General features: G+C 39.6%; 1 protein-coding gene across 1 annotated transcript; it reads right to left on the bottom strand.

The window, feature by feature from the left end:
* Nucleotides 1-4,139: 4,139 nt before the first annotated feature.
* Nucleotides 4,140-8,014, bottom strand: LOC140922324 (G-protein coupled receptor Mth2-like). The gene is made up of 5 exons (XM_073372315.1): nucleotides 7,855-8,014; nucleotides 6,748-6,891; nucleotides 5,973-6,112; nucleotides 5,089-5,242; nucleotides 4,140-4,468 (listed from the first exon to the last, which is right to left on the bottom strand). The coding sequence occupies exons 1-5, from the start codon at nucleotides 8,012-8,014 to the stop codon at nucleotides 4,140-4,142; spliced, it is 927 nt and encodes a 308-aa protein (XP_073228416.1).
* Between the last annotated feature and the right edge of the window lie 7,111 nt (nucleotides 8,015-15,125).

Here is a 15,125-nt window from a genome sequence, read left to right as displayed (position 1 = left end):
GGTCCAAAATAGTCCACAGTGCGCGGCCTTCTTGCACTTTGTTTAAACGTTGGCCCCCGGTGGGTGCATGTGTTCGCTGCTTAAAAAAACCTAGACTTACTACTTTTCTGCGGCTTTGTCGCTGAGATCTACAAAAAAAAAAAAAAAAAGAAAAGAAACAAATGGGATAAAATTTAAGAGGAGTGTTTTTGACAAAATAGACTGAAACACATGGACTCCGGATTTAATTTAGCATGTGTACGGACCCCCTCAGCTCTGTAAAAATCGGAGAAGAGTTTATCCCCTTTAGAAAAATGCAAATTTTTCGACTCTAGTGAAATGACATTTTTGTAGTCTAAAAAGCCCCTTTTTGAGGAAACAAAGACAACGCCTAGGTCTCTTTTATAGAAAAGTAGGGACGAAAGATATCTTTGGAAAAATGCTGAAATTTTTGGACTCTAGTAAAATGACATTTCAATAATCTAAAAAGCCTCCGTTAGAGAAACCAACATCATCAAAGGAAAAAAACAAGGTTTCTTTTACAGAAACGGTAGAAGGGAAAGATGTATGGAATTTTTGATTAGAATCACGGTTACAAAACCAAGTCTCTATTACAGAAAAGAATGCTCGGAAGATATTTGGAATTTTTGACCAGAATCATAGGTTACCTTCTATGGAAATATTCCAATTTTTCGGCTATAGGAAAATGAAATTTTTATCTTCTTAACAGCCTCCTTTTGAGAAAAAACATCAACAGACGACTAAACCTTGAAGTTCTCTTTTACAGAAAAGTAGGCTCGAAGGAATCATTGTTTAACCCCTTTGAAAATATGCAAATTTTACGACGACAGTAAAATGACATTTTTATCTTCTGAAAAGCCTTCTTTTGAGAAAACAATATTTTCAAAAGGCAAAACCAAGGTCTCTTTTACGGAAAAGTAGGCTGGAACGATTTTTGGAATTTTGGACCATCCATTTAAAAATGTCGAAAAATTGTTATTTTTTGTCAAAAATTTGAATTGTTTTTCATTTTTGAATTTCAGGAAAAAATAAGCAAGAAAACCATGTTTTTGTAAGTTTCCAATAAAAAAGGCCTTTCTACACTGAAAAAAATCAACTCTTTAAAATGTCAAAAAATTTGTGGTGTTTATCCAAAAAATTTTGACATTTTTTTCCTTGTTTTCATTTGAGGGAATTAAGGCAGAATAAAGTGTTTTAGTTTGTTCCATATAGAACAAAAAGGCCTTTCCAGATTATAGAAACACCGATTCACTAAAAATGTCGAAAATATTGCATTTTTCCAAATTTGAATTTTTTTCATCTTTTTATTTCAGAAAAATTAGGCGAGGAAAATGTGTTTCAGTATGTTCCAGATACAAGAAAAGCCTAACTAGACTATAAAAACAGCGACCTCAAAGTGTAGAAAAATTTGCATTTTTCTAAAGGGGTGTCTCTATTTAAGTGCTGTTTTAAAACTTCTTAATCAAGGGCAGGTTTCAAGGATAGTTTTAAACTTTCTATGGTCCCGTCTAAGACCTCCAAAACGCTTCCTCGGACTAAAATGTGTTTGCCCAAACTTTAAAATTCCGTCCAAAAAAACTATCTCGGTCGGAAACTTTCTGTACTGCAAGCAAAACAACAATTAGAGCTGTACCCCGATAGTACAACGAAATCAGATTTGTTGAAATAAATCGTGATATTTAATCTAAACACACTTTTACAGTAAAAATCTGCAATTATAAAAAAATAAAGGTAATGGACAGAGCCAAAAATTCCCGAAAACATATTTCACTTCAAAAGAGTTATTTTTATCAAAAGGCCTAGAAGCTGCAGAAGAAATCCATTAGAGTAACTCAAAAACATACGGAAGATGCAGAAATTCTGCATCCTTGAAAGACTTGGATGCAAAAATTCCTCATGGCCTTTTTTTTCGGCGAATTTCACAATTGACACTACAACCCCCCAGGGGGTACTCAATATGATAGACCTCGGGGTGGAGCCTCCCCGTATAACCATTTGTTTGGTACCCTCGCCGGACTAAAACAAATCCTCTCGGCCAATTGCTCTCGCACGATGCTCGATATGTGTGAACAACTTGATCCAGTACTGTGTCCTTACTGTCTATACTTATTAGCTACTTTGAGGTTGCGCGGGAGACCGGGTCAAGATGGTTGTGAAAGTGCATTATGGGAATTTGCCGCCATGTTAAATATGCGTCCCCCAAAACAGTCCCACAATGCACTTTGACAAAATCTCGACCCGGCATCCCGCGCAACCTCAAAGTGGCTAATATCGAACAGCTTTCCATATCGGCACAAAAAGAAATCCAGTAACCCCAGTCTTGGCAACAACCTGATTTGTTGCTAGCCTGCGAACCGCAGACGTATTTCCAGTCGTCGCTTCGAAAAAACCGGATGCTCTCGCAGGCTAATTTGTTGCAAGACACGTTTGAACGTGTGCGGTAAACCAAGCACCATCGCTATTTACTCAGATCAAAATTTCGATGTCTCAGTCTTTTCTTCAGGATAGCCAAGAGATAAAAAACATATCCAGTTCATTTTTTTATATCCTCGGATAAGCGACTACGAGCGATTGGGGACGAGGCAGATTTCGAGATAGAGAGATTCCGAGCCGTTTTGATTAGTTGTGTATCTCGTGTTTGTCACCAATTGGAAGATTAAAGCCCAATCCACAAAAATCAGGACATTTCTGAATCCGCATATTTCTTATCTGGAATCGGTAAGACGAAGCCTTAAAGATACGATTCAGGAGAGCAGATTCATTGGTTTCGTGTGTAAAGAATGCCGATTCGTGTAAAAAATGAACGGTTTCAAAATTATCGGGATTCGTGTGCACGAGGATTTAAGACACATCGTTTCTTTGGCCAGGTCAGAAGTTTCATTCAGTACACTTTATTGAAGACATTATTTCCTAATGCTACCTTATTAGGGACTCCTTTAAATCGTACGGTAATATAAGCATGGCATGAACAGTAATAAAACTGTCGATATAAATATGGTATATTTTGATATTTATAATTAAGGCCCTCTTCACATTAGCCCAGTTGACCGGGAAGGCCCACGTAACGTGACCAATTTCACCTTAGGTTCATATGAGAAATTTAAGCCCGGTTTCTGAGGTAAGAAAAAAAGGAATATGGAAAGAGGAATATGGAATTACGCTCGAGGAATCTGGAATCATGCTAAGGATTGGAATCCAGAATCCAAGTTCCACTGACAAATACTAGAATCCAGAATTAAGTTAACCATGTTTGGACTCTCTTTGCACTATGTGCGCTAACAAAGTATATACAAGAAAGTACCTCTTAAGAATGATATACTATTACTTAGCATCATGTGAAGTGGAAATAAAAGAATCGATAAAGGTGGTGGGGGCGGTTGTGCGGAAGCGCAAAGTAGGAATTGTATAGCGATGTAAACTAAGCATTTTCCTCTTGCTCCATGTTCTAACTTTCAAACGATAAAAAGGTCGAGGACGAACAACCAGCAGAAACTAAGGAGAAAGCACGATTTGCTCTTGCTACGCAGGTTGAGAAGACTCTTCTGTAAGCTGTGAAAAGGCTCCCCTACCTTTTTACCGCGCGTTTCTAGCTTCTATTCTCCTGAATTCTAAACGAAAGCCCTTTGAAAGGGCCAAAGCTTCTTCAACGTAAACCGTTAATGATCTAATAGACGCCCCTTCTCCAATAAAAGCCGTCAGACCAAAAGGGGCACCGCACAAACCAAATAGTTCATATGGGGGAGTATCCCCTGAGTGTAAATCACTTGTTACCTGAAACCTTCCACCCATCCCCCAAAGAAGAGGCCGAGGGGGCATAGCAGGAAAGAAAACGTTGTCAGCAGGAATATGTTGCCTACAGGTATAAGCAAGAGGATGAGGAAAGCTGTCATCATTCTCTCTTGGTACAAGTAGTAATAGACCTCTTTAGTTATAGTTAAGATTATTTTGCAAAGAATGTCAAGCTAGAGTTATCGTTCGTGGCTTGCTTTGATGAACAAGGACGGTAGCATTTTTTACAGGTGAACAAACAGAATCTGCCTGGCATTTTTGAGGGATATACACGAAATTCTTCAAACAATTGTTGCACTAAATGGATAAATTTAAACAACATCGAGAAAAAAATGGTAGCTACATGGGTTTTATGCCTGCTCGGCTCCAAAGTTTGCTTGCGAAGTTCCGCTGATCACTTGCTCGTCTGCGTCAAAAGATTGTTCGGCTTCTTCCACTGGTTGTCCAACTCCCCTCGCGCACGTTTTTTCGGCTTCATATGTTTGTTCTTTTGCTTTATTCGTTGCTTGTTCGGCTCCACTCGTTCGTTGCTCGGCTGTATTCTCTGGTTGTTGGCTTCGGCTCGTTGGTTGTTTACAAGCGCACGTTGTCGGTGCAGGGTGTGTTTCATTAGTGAATCTCTGTTTGAAGAGTTTAATGACAGGCTTTCGAAAGACAAAGATGATGCAGATCAGGAAGCCTATCCAGAAAGAAGGAAAAAAAAGACTTCTTAATAAATTAACACTACTTCTCCACTCTGCAGCCATCAATTGGAAGAGTTTCTTAAAGTCAGTAAATTGAACCGAACCGTTCGCTCGCCATCTTTTAGTGCAGGTCTAGAGAGGAACAGCGTTTGCATTTGGTATAAAATTTTTGGTATAAGAAATGAGATAATTCATTCTTGTAATCAGTGAGTTTTACACACCGAAGACAGATGGGGCAAGTGGTCATGTCCTCTGCTTTACTCTGCTGGCCTATTTTACGCATTTTACGCATACTCTTATATCCGGCGCACGCGCAGAAGACGCCAGAGAGTGATTTGCGATAAAAGGAAAAACTGAACTCATTTTATAGCTCGGACGTTCCCATGGTAGTCCAAGCCAAAATAACCGAGTCTAAACTTGAAAAGAAGCCAAGTTTTAATGCTATGCCTGTTAACATGATCGTGGTTGGTGTTCCCTGCTGAAATTTGTTTTATGTCTTCGTCCTAACTCTAAAGGAACATTTTTTGTATAGAGAGGCACTAAGTAATCATTTCACCACAGATTTGACATACAACAGCAATATCCTAGTGACATACTCCCTTAATAACAAACTGACCTTGGAAGCTGTTTATGACGACGTAGGGATATTCCAAATATGGCGTTGGATAGAAAGCCAATGCAAACCCCAGGAGCCATGTGATTCCCGTGACAACTGTCAATTTCAGTACAATGATTGGCAAGTTTCTTTGAGTTACAGCCGCAGCATTGCCCTGGAATAAGGAAATGTTTTTTGTGTGTGTGTGTGTTAGCGCTGTGGAAATATTTAAAGTTACCGTCCTACAATAGCCTTAAAATTTCGAATTCACTACCTAAGTCACATACGCTACCTAAATGCTGTAAATACACTGTCTTTCAAATCGGAATAAATCACAAAGCCACGGAATGTTTTCTCGACTTTTCACAGTCATAAAATCCAACTGTTAGCCCTTTAATCTCGGCCTTTTCACATACCGAAATGACAGATTTCCCTACCCTTTCCCTACTCCTAGTGAAATTCCTTCGCTTTCAAATATCTGAAGCGTGAAAATGGTACCCTGTTTTGGGCGGAGCCCTGTAGGGGGGTACCCCCAGCGGGCCGACCGGGCCTCCTATTCTAAAACTAACCAAGCCAAAATCAGGAAACGCATTCCAGGCTAAACATAAAAAGGAGTGCTCTTATGGTCATTAAAATGGGCTTTTCTTCCACAAAAAAATCGTTGTCTTTTAAGGATTTTCGTCACAATGTATTATTTAAACTGTCTCCGTGGCTGTTTGACATATGTTGTCAACGTTTATATAACATAAGTGGATTAGTATTTGACCGGGAATTGATCTCAGACACAGGTTATATGAGGCCAGGGGGATAACTAGGATCATCCTTCCCATTCTCGCTTCCAAAAACTCGCCAAGAGAAGAATTTATTTTATGACTAACGTTTGGAGACTAAAAACAAAATCATACTTGTCCGTGTTGCTTGATAGCAAAAGCTGTGCGAATCAAAGCCACAATATTAAACAGAAGCAGCGACGACACAGGGATGGCAATGGCGTAAATGCGAGCAGGCAGAGACAGCTGACATCCATCTTTATTGACATCTGAACCTGCAATATGTGAGAGTGTATATGTAATGAGAGTGTACATGGGCTGCTAAGGTTACTGGCTGCAGTCTAGTGAACTCTTTGCAGAGATAGCAAAGAAAGAGCGTGAAAAATTGCTTCAGCGAGGGTGAGACAAAGTTCTTTGGATTGTCCACGAAAGACCACAAAATGCTTGGCTAATTTTGGGCAACTTTACTTGTTAGGCCACCCTGCTAGCAGAGCCCTTCTTTCGCTTGTTCGAATTGGCCCCACTCGAAAAATACTCTGCACTGGTGAATCGAGTAAGATCTTTGTTGAGCATGTACTGCAAGTTGCTAGGATACAGTTTCGAACTCAGGCCTAATTCGTGTGCTTGGTGCAACAGGCTCAGTTATGACCATCAGTTTATCAATATATCGATTCTTGCACTAGAAAACCAGTTTGAGCGGAAAAATAAAAACAAGATTGACTAGTCCAGAGGTTTGGGCTGCGACGACGTCAAAGGCTTGACGCTATTCAGGAACAGCCTCATTTTCTCCTTCTCAATCAAGAAGAAGACAAAAGGAAGCTCCTTCTCGCAGGGTGCTGTTTGGCCACCTTTTCTAAGTTATTGCATTTTTTCTCTCCCTAAGACGACATGCGGTATGCCTTTAACTCACCGTAGCCAACATTTCCGGTGTCAGTCAATTGCAAAGCCATGCAAACTCCAACAGCCACAATAGGAAGTCCCCAACAAATCACACTGTAGCCAATGTACCACCTCTTCTGCTGAGCTATCACCAGAGGATTAGTTGGGTTCGCATCTATACAAAAAAAAGGAGATAACAGTCACATTCGTAAAGCACTTTCTTTTCCCTCGCGTGGGCTCTATAGCAGCAACTGTAGGTCTTAGGAAAGCTAATATATTTTTCCTCTTCGAATCCCTGAGAGAAACTCCATTATAAAAGTGAAGGGGATGCAAGTCGGAAAATTGAAATTAAAGCCCTAAGAGAAACCAATGTAGGTGTGGCTCAAACATAAACTGACCCCTAAAGAAGACTATACTAAAACAGACATCTCGGCATTTTTGTAAATTTCTTTAAGCACAGCCCTAAGCGATACCCAAATGAACAAATATACTAACTTTCCGTCCAAGACACCCCAAGTGAGACCGAAATCTGCAATTTACATCCCTAAGCGAGACGACGAACATCCCCGTCACTTTTACATGGGAGTCACCCCAGGATTCGAAAAAAAAAGTATTCATTGATCATTGATAACCGAAAGAATTTAATGGAGACGAACCACATCTGGATGGACTCGACTGGTGATGCAAAGTCATAGCCATTGTGTGCCGTTGTGAATGCACCTCCAAAAACACTAATATATAAACACTAGTATACCTTCAAATGAAAAATGGTACGTCTGAGAACACTGCAACTAAGTTAAGTTAATAAAAGGGATACAGCCAATACGCTGCTTTACTCGATTGGAAATGTTTTAATTGCAGGGCCTTTTAAACTCCTAAATGACAGATACCCTAGCAACCTTATAATACACTTGAACTCGAGTCAAAAATACCCCTTCATATAGCTTTATTGTGATAAAGGGTATAAACACTTATCCCGGGCGGAGCCTCCCCGTAAAGGTTATTATAGTAAGCGTCCCTCTTCCCCAAAGTCAACCCGACTAAATTGCTACCAGTCGAGTCTTTAGTCACCGTTTGAAAGTATATGTAAACAACACCAACAAAAAAAAAACAACAACAAAATAATGGAAAAACTTACTTGGCTTTGAAAAGGTTTTCTGTGTGTTGTGAGCGATTGCACCCATCCAGAGAAAAACAGCAAGGAAGGAGTAATACAACAGGCCGCCCAACACAGCACAGGCTATAGAAGAAACAACATCCGGGTCTGATGCAAAGTACACGGACTGCATGACTATCATTGCGCATGACAGGTGTATCACCGCTTTACCAGGGTAGGTCCGCAGTTCGCCAAACAGGAAATAGGTTACCAAAAGAAATAAAAGGGGGACAATTGACAACGAAAACCCAACATAAGTGATGACGATGAATGTCAGAGATTGTTCTTTAGTTGCGTTTTGATCGTTTCCAGGTTTTCTCACTATTTTGGTGTAGTTACGAGAAAAATTGGAGCATAGAATTAGAGGTTTGTTGATTGCAATGAAGCTGTCGTTGTTGTAGACTTTCTGGTGAGGAATGACGTAAACGGATTGCTGTGACGTGTTCTTATGCGTGACATCGGAGACGACTGACAGACATCTCCTTTGAATGGATCGTAGATCTCGTTGTTAGCACAACTAACTTCAAGTCGCACAGCTGAATCTCTGAAACCTAAATTAAATCTGGCCTTTCTGGAGAAAATAAATATCATGGAAGACATCCTGGAGGGGAGACGACCATCTCTATGGCAAACTACTGTGCTGTTCACTAAAATGTTCTCATTTGAAAGCATAGCACAATGAGGGTTCTTGTAATTTCCATTTTCTTCTTCTTCCTCATTGCCAATGCTATTAGCATATTCTCGGCAGAGCCTTTTGTTCTTCGTATCCGGTCCTTTGAAAGCCTCCTCTGGTGTGACAATGCATTTGTTAGCAATGATATCCCCACCAGGTAGAGCTTCCCACAATGCATTAGAGAGCGCCACATCTTGCACTTGAGACATCCACCCGTAGATTTTTATGTATTTTAAGACTCCAGTGGTGTAGGTCCTTTGTCTTCTCATGACATATGGCGCAGTAAATGTTAGCATATGTTACATTTTCTGTTGGGTCAAACACTGGTAGAGCAGTGCTAGGATCGGTAAAGTGATTGTTGGACATACACTTCAGAGAGATCGAAGAGTTTTGCCAGGATGACGGACAGCTTGCGACCATGACGTAACCCAAGATTGTTCTGTTGTCGTGTGATGGCCTTCTTCGACAGGATTGTACGTAACTGGCTTTCCGGGATGAAGAAGGATCTGAATACCTTAAATAAAGGAGTATTGCAATCGTCATCTCAATGTATAGAGTGCTTTGAAATAACCATGAATAAGCGAACAAAGACCTTATTATAAACCCGTTCACGACAATTGTTTATGTAGTAGCTTATAGTACTACTACTACTACCACTACTACTACTACTACTACTACTACTACTACTACTACTACTACTACTACTACTACTACTACTACTACTACTACTACTACTACTACTACTACTAGTAGTAGTAGTAGTAGTAGTAGTAGTAGTAGTAGTAGTAGTAGTAGTAGTAGTAGTAGTAGTAGTAGTAGTAGTAGTAGTAGTAGTAGTAGTAGTAGTAGTAGTAGTAGTAGTAGTAGTAGTTTTAGCAGTAGTAGGATGGTAGTAGTGGCAGGATGCTGGTAGACGTGGCGGTGGCGCGGTGGTGGTATAATAGGGATTTTAAGAACCAGCAAGGCGACGGCAATGAGAACGTCGCTTAAAAAGTGTATTTGCGTTCTTTCAGTCTTTCTCGCAACTATTCCTACCCACTTACTTTGTCAAATGTAGGTGAACCCTCCTGGGGTTGAATCCTTTGGGACCACATCCGAGTACAGAAGGAGAAATAAAATTTCAGTCGTGGTTGCTTGTTTACGTCCTCCATAAAACACGAAATTAGGCATTTTCATGTCGTAGTCGTGCAAAACGGGCAAAGGAATGTACAAAAAAGCGTGATGCACGTGCGAAGTTGTTGTTTTGCTTATAAAACCTATTGTTTTTTTTACGTTCTCGTTGCCGTCCGCGTCGTTGGATCTTAAAGTCCCTAGTAATAAAGTTCGTGGAGGAAGAAATGGTTGTGATGGTAATGGAGATGCTGTGGTAGAGGTAGGGCGCCCATGGTGATGGAAATAGTAAGGTTGATGATAATGATAATAATGGTCATACCCTTTCTAACTTACCGGTAGTATCTCATCGTTAGAGGAAATTCACAATGTATCATTGACAGACCTTGGATCACAGACTACGGTGGCTTTGCTGATACAAACGTATAATCAAAGGTGTCAAAACCGCATCTAATGGCGCGTCGTTTTAGTCGGACTGAGTCAGAAAACAGGAAATCAAAAAACACTTTGCGCGCTTGGGTGGTTGTTTGTTAACTTGATACCGGAACTAGGTCACGGCAAAAGCGTCCAAGCCTGCGTCAAAGACGGTAGTCAACTTCTGGTTAAGTCCATTTGCGACACGGCGCCGAAATCCTCCACCTGCGTACTAGGACTTGAGTACGCGCCATGATTGGTCTCTTTTAAAAATAGCCATTGTCGATTTGCCAATCAAAACGCACTTCCGGTAATTCGTTGAATCTTTTCGCGGACCAGAACAAGGATATAGGCGCTGCTTCGCAGACGTTACTAACCGGAGTGAAATTACATCTGTGTTGCAGGCTATTGGTCAGGGTGGTTAAAGAAGTGTTAGTGTCCAATGCAAATGTTTTTACGGCAAAAAACGTATGCGCTTGCTGTAAATTGAACAAGATAATTCAAATACTGCAGGAGGCGTAGACGAATGCAGTGTAAGGAATTGCGAGCTAATACCACAACCAGGAAGTGCGTGTTATAAACTCTTCCCAAATTTTGCTCCAGGGAGAACACAATGAAACGAGATCGAGGCTCGAGTGAATAATTAGCCCTTTGCAGAGCTTGGTCACATGGTTGGGTACCACTTGGCAAAGGCTCGCTGGAAGGCAAGCCATTCAAGCGCTCGTTCTGATCACAAGGTTTTAAGTGCGATGGGACAAAGCCTTAAACTGGGAATTCTTGGCTCGATTGAATCAAAGCTTTGTGATCGGAATAAACGCTTGGATGCCTTGCCATATAGCAAGCCGTTGCCTAGAGGTATCTACGCATGTTTTCAGCTCTGCAAAGGGCCTAATTCGTTCATATCACTGTATTTTGTCACCTTGAACAAGTCCCCAGTTGGCGCCTATGTTCACACGAATGCAGGAACCGTCTATTGCCGTAAAATTACAAACAACAAGTCTCTAACGCATTTGCTCTAGCTTTAGAGTGGACTCGATATTCTTCATACTACGCCTCTAGTGTTTAGATTTTTATCCAGCGCATGTGATTTTTGCCGAATTGCAACAGTCTTTGTCAATTATATATCCATCCTACAAACAAGGCAGCTTACCATTCGTCATAATCTACACAACAATCACCAATTCCTTTACAGATTTCATCGCAGTAGCAGTATCCCCAAAAGCCATCGTCACGACTATGAGGACCGTCGAAGGTTGTATTATTACGACAAGATGCCTGCGACTTATCGCAAAATTTTCCAACGCCATTGGCATCCACAAGGGTTTCGAACTCGGTGCAAAGCAAGCTTTGGTTTGCAGTGACTGGTTGACAAGGACCTGGAAACATGGTAATACATGTAAATCTAATTGAGTCATAAGTTCTATTCGTTAGATTTGCAAGCTTGTGGTGACGTCATATTATATATCTTATTTGTTCATTTTTGCTTACTATGCAAAAAAATGCCTTCGGCAACCCATCGTTGCCATGCACAGTAGAGAGATTTTAAAGCACGTTTGAGCTACGGTCGAACGGGTAACAAAAACCTACAGCCTGTTTTGCTGCTGTCCGTTTGGCATTTTACCGTAGCTTTAAATCTTTGATTTTACACGCCATTGAGACTATCACCAACTTTATTATAATACTAATAAAATAATAATAATAATAATAATAATAATAATAATAATAATAATGATAATGATGATGTTGATGATGATGAGCCGGTCAAAGGCGTTGAAATATTACTTTGTTCATCCCTTGCATATGGATATTGTGTCTTCCCAGAAGTGAGGCCTAATTTTCGAGTTCTTTCCATCGATTAAATCGGTTGAAAAAGATCATTGAAGGCTTGGTGCCTAGTACGCCGCTGGATAATGCTGGAAAATGTAGTTCCTCGGACGAAGAAAAAAACCCTTTGCTGGATTTGAAGGAAAAACAGTAGTTCGAAGTGGAGGCAATTTTCTAATTATTAATCTGCTAATAATTTTCGTAACGTACCGTTCCACCGAATTATATAATTAGTGGAAGAGAATGGTTATGAAAACTATAGCACACTTCTGCACATGCAATTCTTTGGCAGTTTCATGTTAGGAGCTCCCTGACAGCACACGACCTTCTTTTAATTAACAAGTCGTGGCTAGATAAAAACTAATGCAACAACTTTATTTGTCAATAAGATTGAGATGATGGGAATACCATTTAACGCTGTCCACTTTCAAGTCCTAAAGAGCGTAGCAAAACATATAATAAAGATATCTGACGGGCTTAAAACCATTCCATTCTCTGAGCTATATAATTTCTCCGATATTGTTCCTGGTGAACGCGGCACTCCTGTTTAATGTATCTGGAGACAGCAGGTCACCGTGATTACTGGTGCTGACCAAAAAGGATATCTTACCTGCATACATTTGACCCTGTCCAATGAACGGACCACAGTAGATCAGCATGACAAGGAAACAAAGGGTGAATATTCCCATGTTGAACCTTTCAGCTTAACAGAGCTGGGGATGAGCCTGCAATTACAGGAAATGACAACTGAGCACCACTGGAGACCCAGTTTGCCGTCAGCGCTGGACTCTAAGGTTATGGATAGCCCTTACGCTAGTACGAAAGCCAAACTATGAATTGTGAAGTCCTTGATGAGGCGCGTAGCGTTGAGGTGGCTATAATTATCTCATATCCAAAAAGGGAGTGGGATAATTTTTTTTTTTTTAAACGCCCACAAAATATCGAGAACTCTTCCCATCTTCATTTTAAAAGAACAGATTTTCAGCTTGTTTTAATTTCGAGCAGACTTGTACAGTTACCATATTTGGATAGCATCGCACAATGGCTCATATACCAAGATGGCTAAGCCAATCAGAGCTCTAGAATTGCATTAGCCAATGATTCCATTATCAGAGACTGATGAGTTATTTTTGTTCAACCCTAATCAGACCATGCACGGAGGCTCTTGAGGCCAACCTCAATTTAATTTTGAATAACTTCAAAACCGTCAAAGCTATGACCGCCAAATTCGATGAATTTCTAAAATGTATCTGGAAAGATTTTAAAGTGGTCGTCGCGTGTACGTCAGCATTGAAGTTGCCATGGCAACCGGGTTTTTACAGCCGTGTTTTTCAAAATTTTAAATAAACTTCCTTTATTCTACTTTATACTGAGTTACTATATCACACCTTAATAAGCACTATTTTACCAGCTTAATTTAACTGTTTACGTTATCTCGGGTTATTATTGACTAATATGAGGAAAAAATAAATTTAACATGGAAAAAAAAAATGGCAGATACTAAGTCCAATTTCCAACAGTGTTTATTTTTCTTAGAATTTTTTGTTTGCAAAACATCCTTTTATACTCAGATCAAATTTTATATATCAGGATACTGGATTCATATGCGTTTTAAGTAAAATGTGAGACATGTGATTAATTAAAAATGGCGGATGCATGATGGTGGGTGATTGCAGTTCCTCAGTTTCTTCTTTAATAACAAACGAAGTCATCATGATAAACTGCTATTGTTAAAGATCATTAAAGTGTTTGCCAACTTCTTGATTTTATCAGACGGAAAAAGAGGAGAATTGATGAAATTTGGGTGCTGCCGATTAATTCGACAATGATTAGATTTTGAATCGCGTTTATGGCAAACAGCAGATTCATGCTGACAATTTGTCAAATTCAGATATAAACCAAGAGGTCTAAACTCAGGCAAAAAAAAATTCTTATGCATGAACATGACACGAACATTAGGCTTCTGTCCATACAGAATAACAATACTGAGAGTTAAACATTCGTTTGCCGGCCATCAAATGCTTTTTCAGCTTTATTGCATGTCTTGAGTGCAGAAACTTATACATTCGTGATTACTTATTTGGACTTTTCTAAAATTTTCAAGAAATGCTAAGGATATAAGTTATTTGTCCATAAAATTCTGCAACTGAACTTGAAAATTGTCCGTTCGTTCAAAGAGCAAAACTGGCTCTGATCGTTTTCTTAACATCTTTGTAACAAATTTTCAGAATAGAAGGCTAACTGAAATAGAAGAAAACCAGAGAGGTACCGAGAATGATAGTCATTTATACCGCCGTGAAGTTTACGTTGTGGGGGAAAAAACATTTTAAAAAAAACCAACATTACTTCCATTTCTTACCTTCTCTGAAGTCTACTGAGATGTCAGGTAAAATCTGGCCCAACTAGTCATCAAACAGCGATTAAACATAAACCTATCCTAAAAAAGAAAGAAGAATAATTATAATAACAACAAAAAAGGCAGATGCCTCGGTAGCTAACCAATACTTTCTGTAGAGGAAAAGGAAGCTCCACCTTCACCATAAATGGAGAAAATTGTTAGGGACAAACAAAACCGCACTGTCATCATAACAGAATTAAGGATTGTGTTACCTAACTGAACCGTTCAACAATGGTCTTATTCAACTGCAATTAATTAGTGGAAACTTATTGTACACTTCTTCCTTTAACGGTTTTTAACGTTCCTAATTAACCCGGAAATAACTGCAAAACACGGCAGTCGATAGAATGGCTGCGTGGGTGATTAAAAAAGACATTTAAAATTACGTTTACGGGAAACGGCGAACATCAATTTGTACCACGTGACTAAGTTTTCCATTACTTGTCGTTTCAGAACTGTTAATGTTAACTGCATAAAGATAAATAGTTAGTTGATTTTGGGTAAGGTTAATCCAAAAGAATTATCTTGCACAGCTTTTATTCCATCTTTACCTACGGTAATTCGAGAAATTGTCCAATTAAATTCCATGTTTTCCGTTAGCCGTAAACTTGGCTCTAAATCGGCTCTCTGATATCCGGCGGCAGGTGGAGTTATCTTGAATACTTAGCGACGGTTAAAAGCATTTATCTTACTCGGTTATTTGTCCAAAATGCTAGACATGGGATGCACTTAAGAACGATTTAACTTATTACTATACCTTAGACTGTTTTGCCATACCGTGGCACAATGCAGAAAGAGGGTAAGAAAAAAATTGGGACATTCGGTATTGGAAAT

This window comes from Porites lutea, chromosome 13 (genome assembly GCF_958299795.1).
Source record: "Porites lutea chromosome 13, jaPorLute2.1, whole genome shotgun sequence".
In the NCBI taxonomy this organism is placed as follows: Eukaryota; Metazoa; Cnidaria; class Anthozoa; order Scleractinia; family Poritidae; genus Porites; species Porites lutea.
Note: the sequence above shows the minus strand (reverse complement) of the source record. Positions and strands in the feature narration are given on the sequence as shown.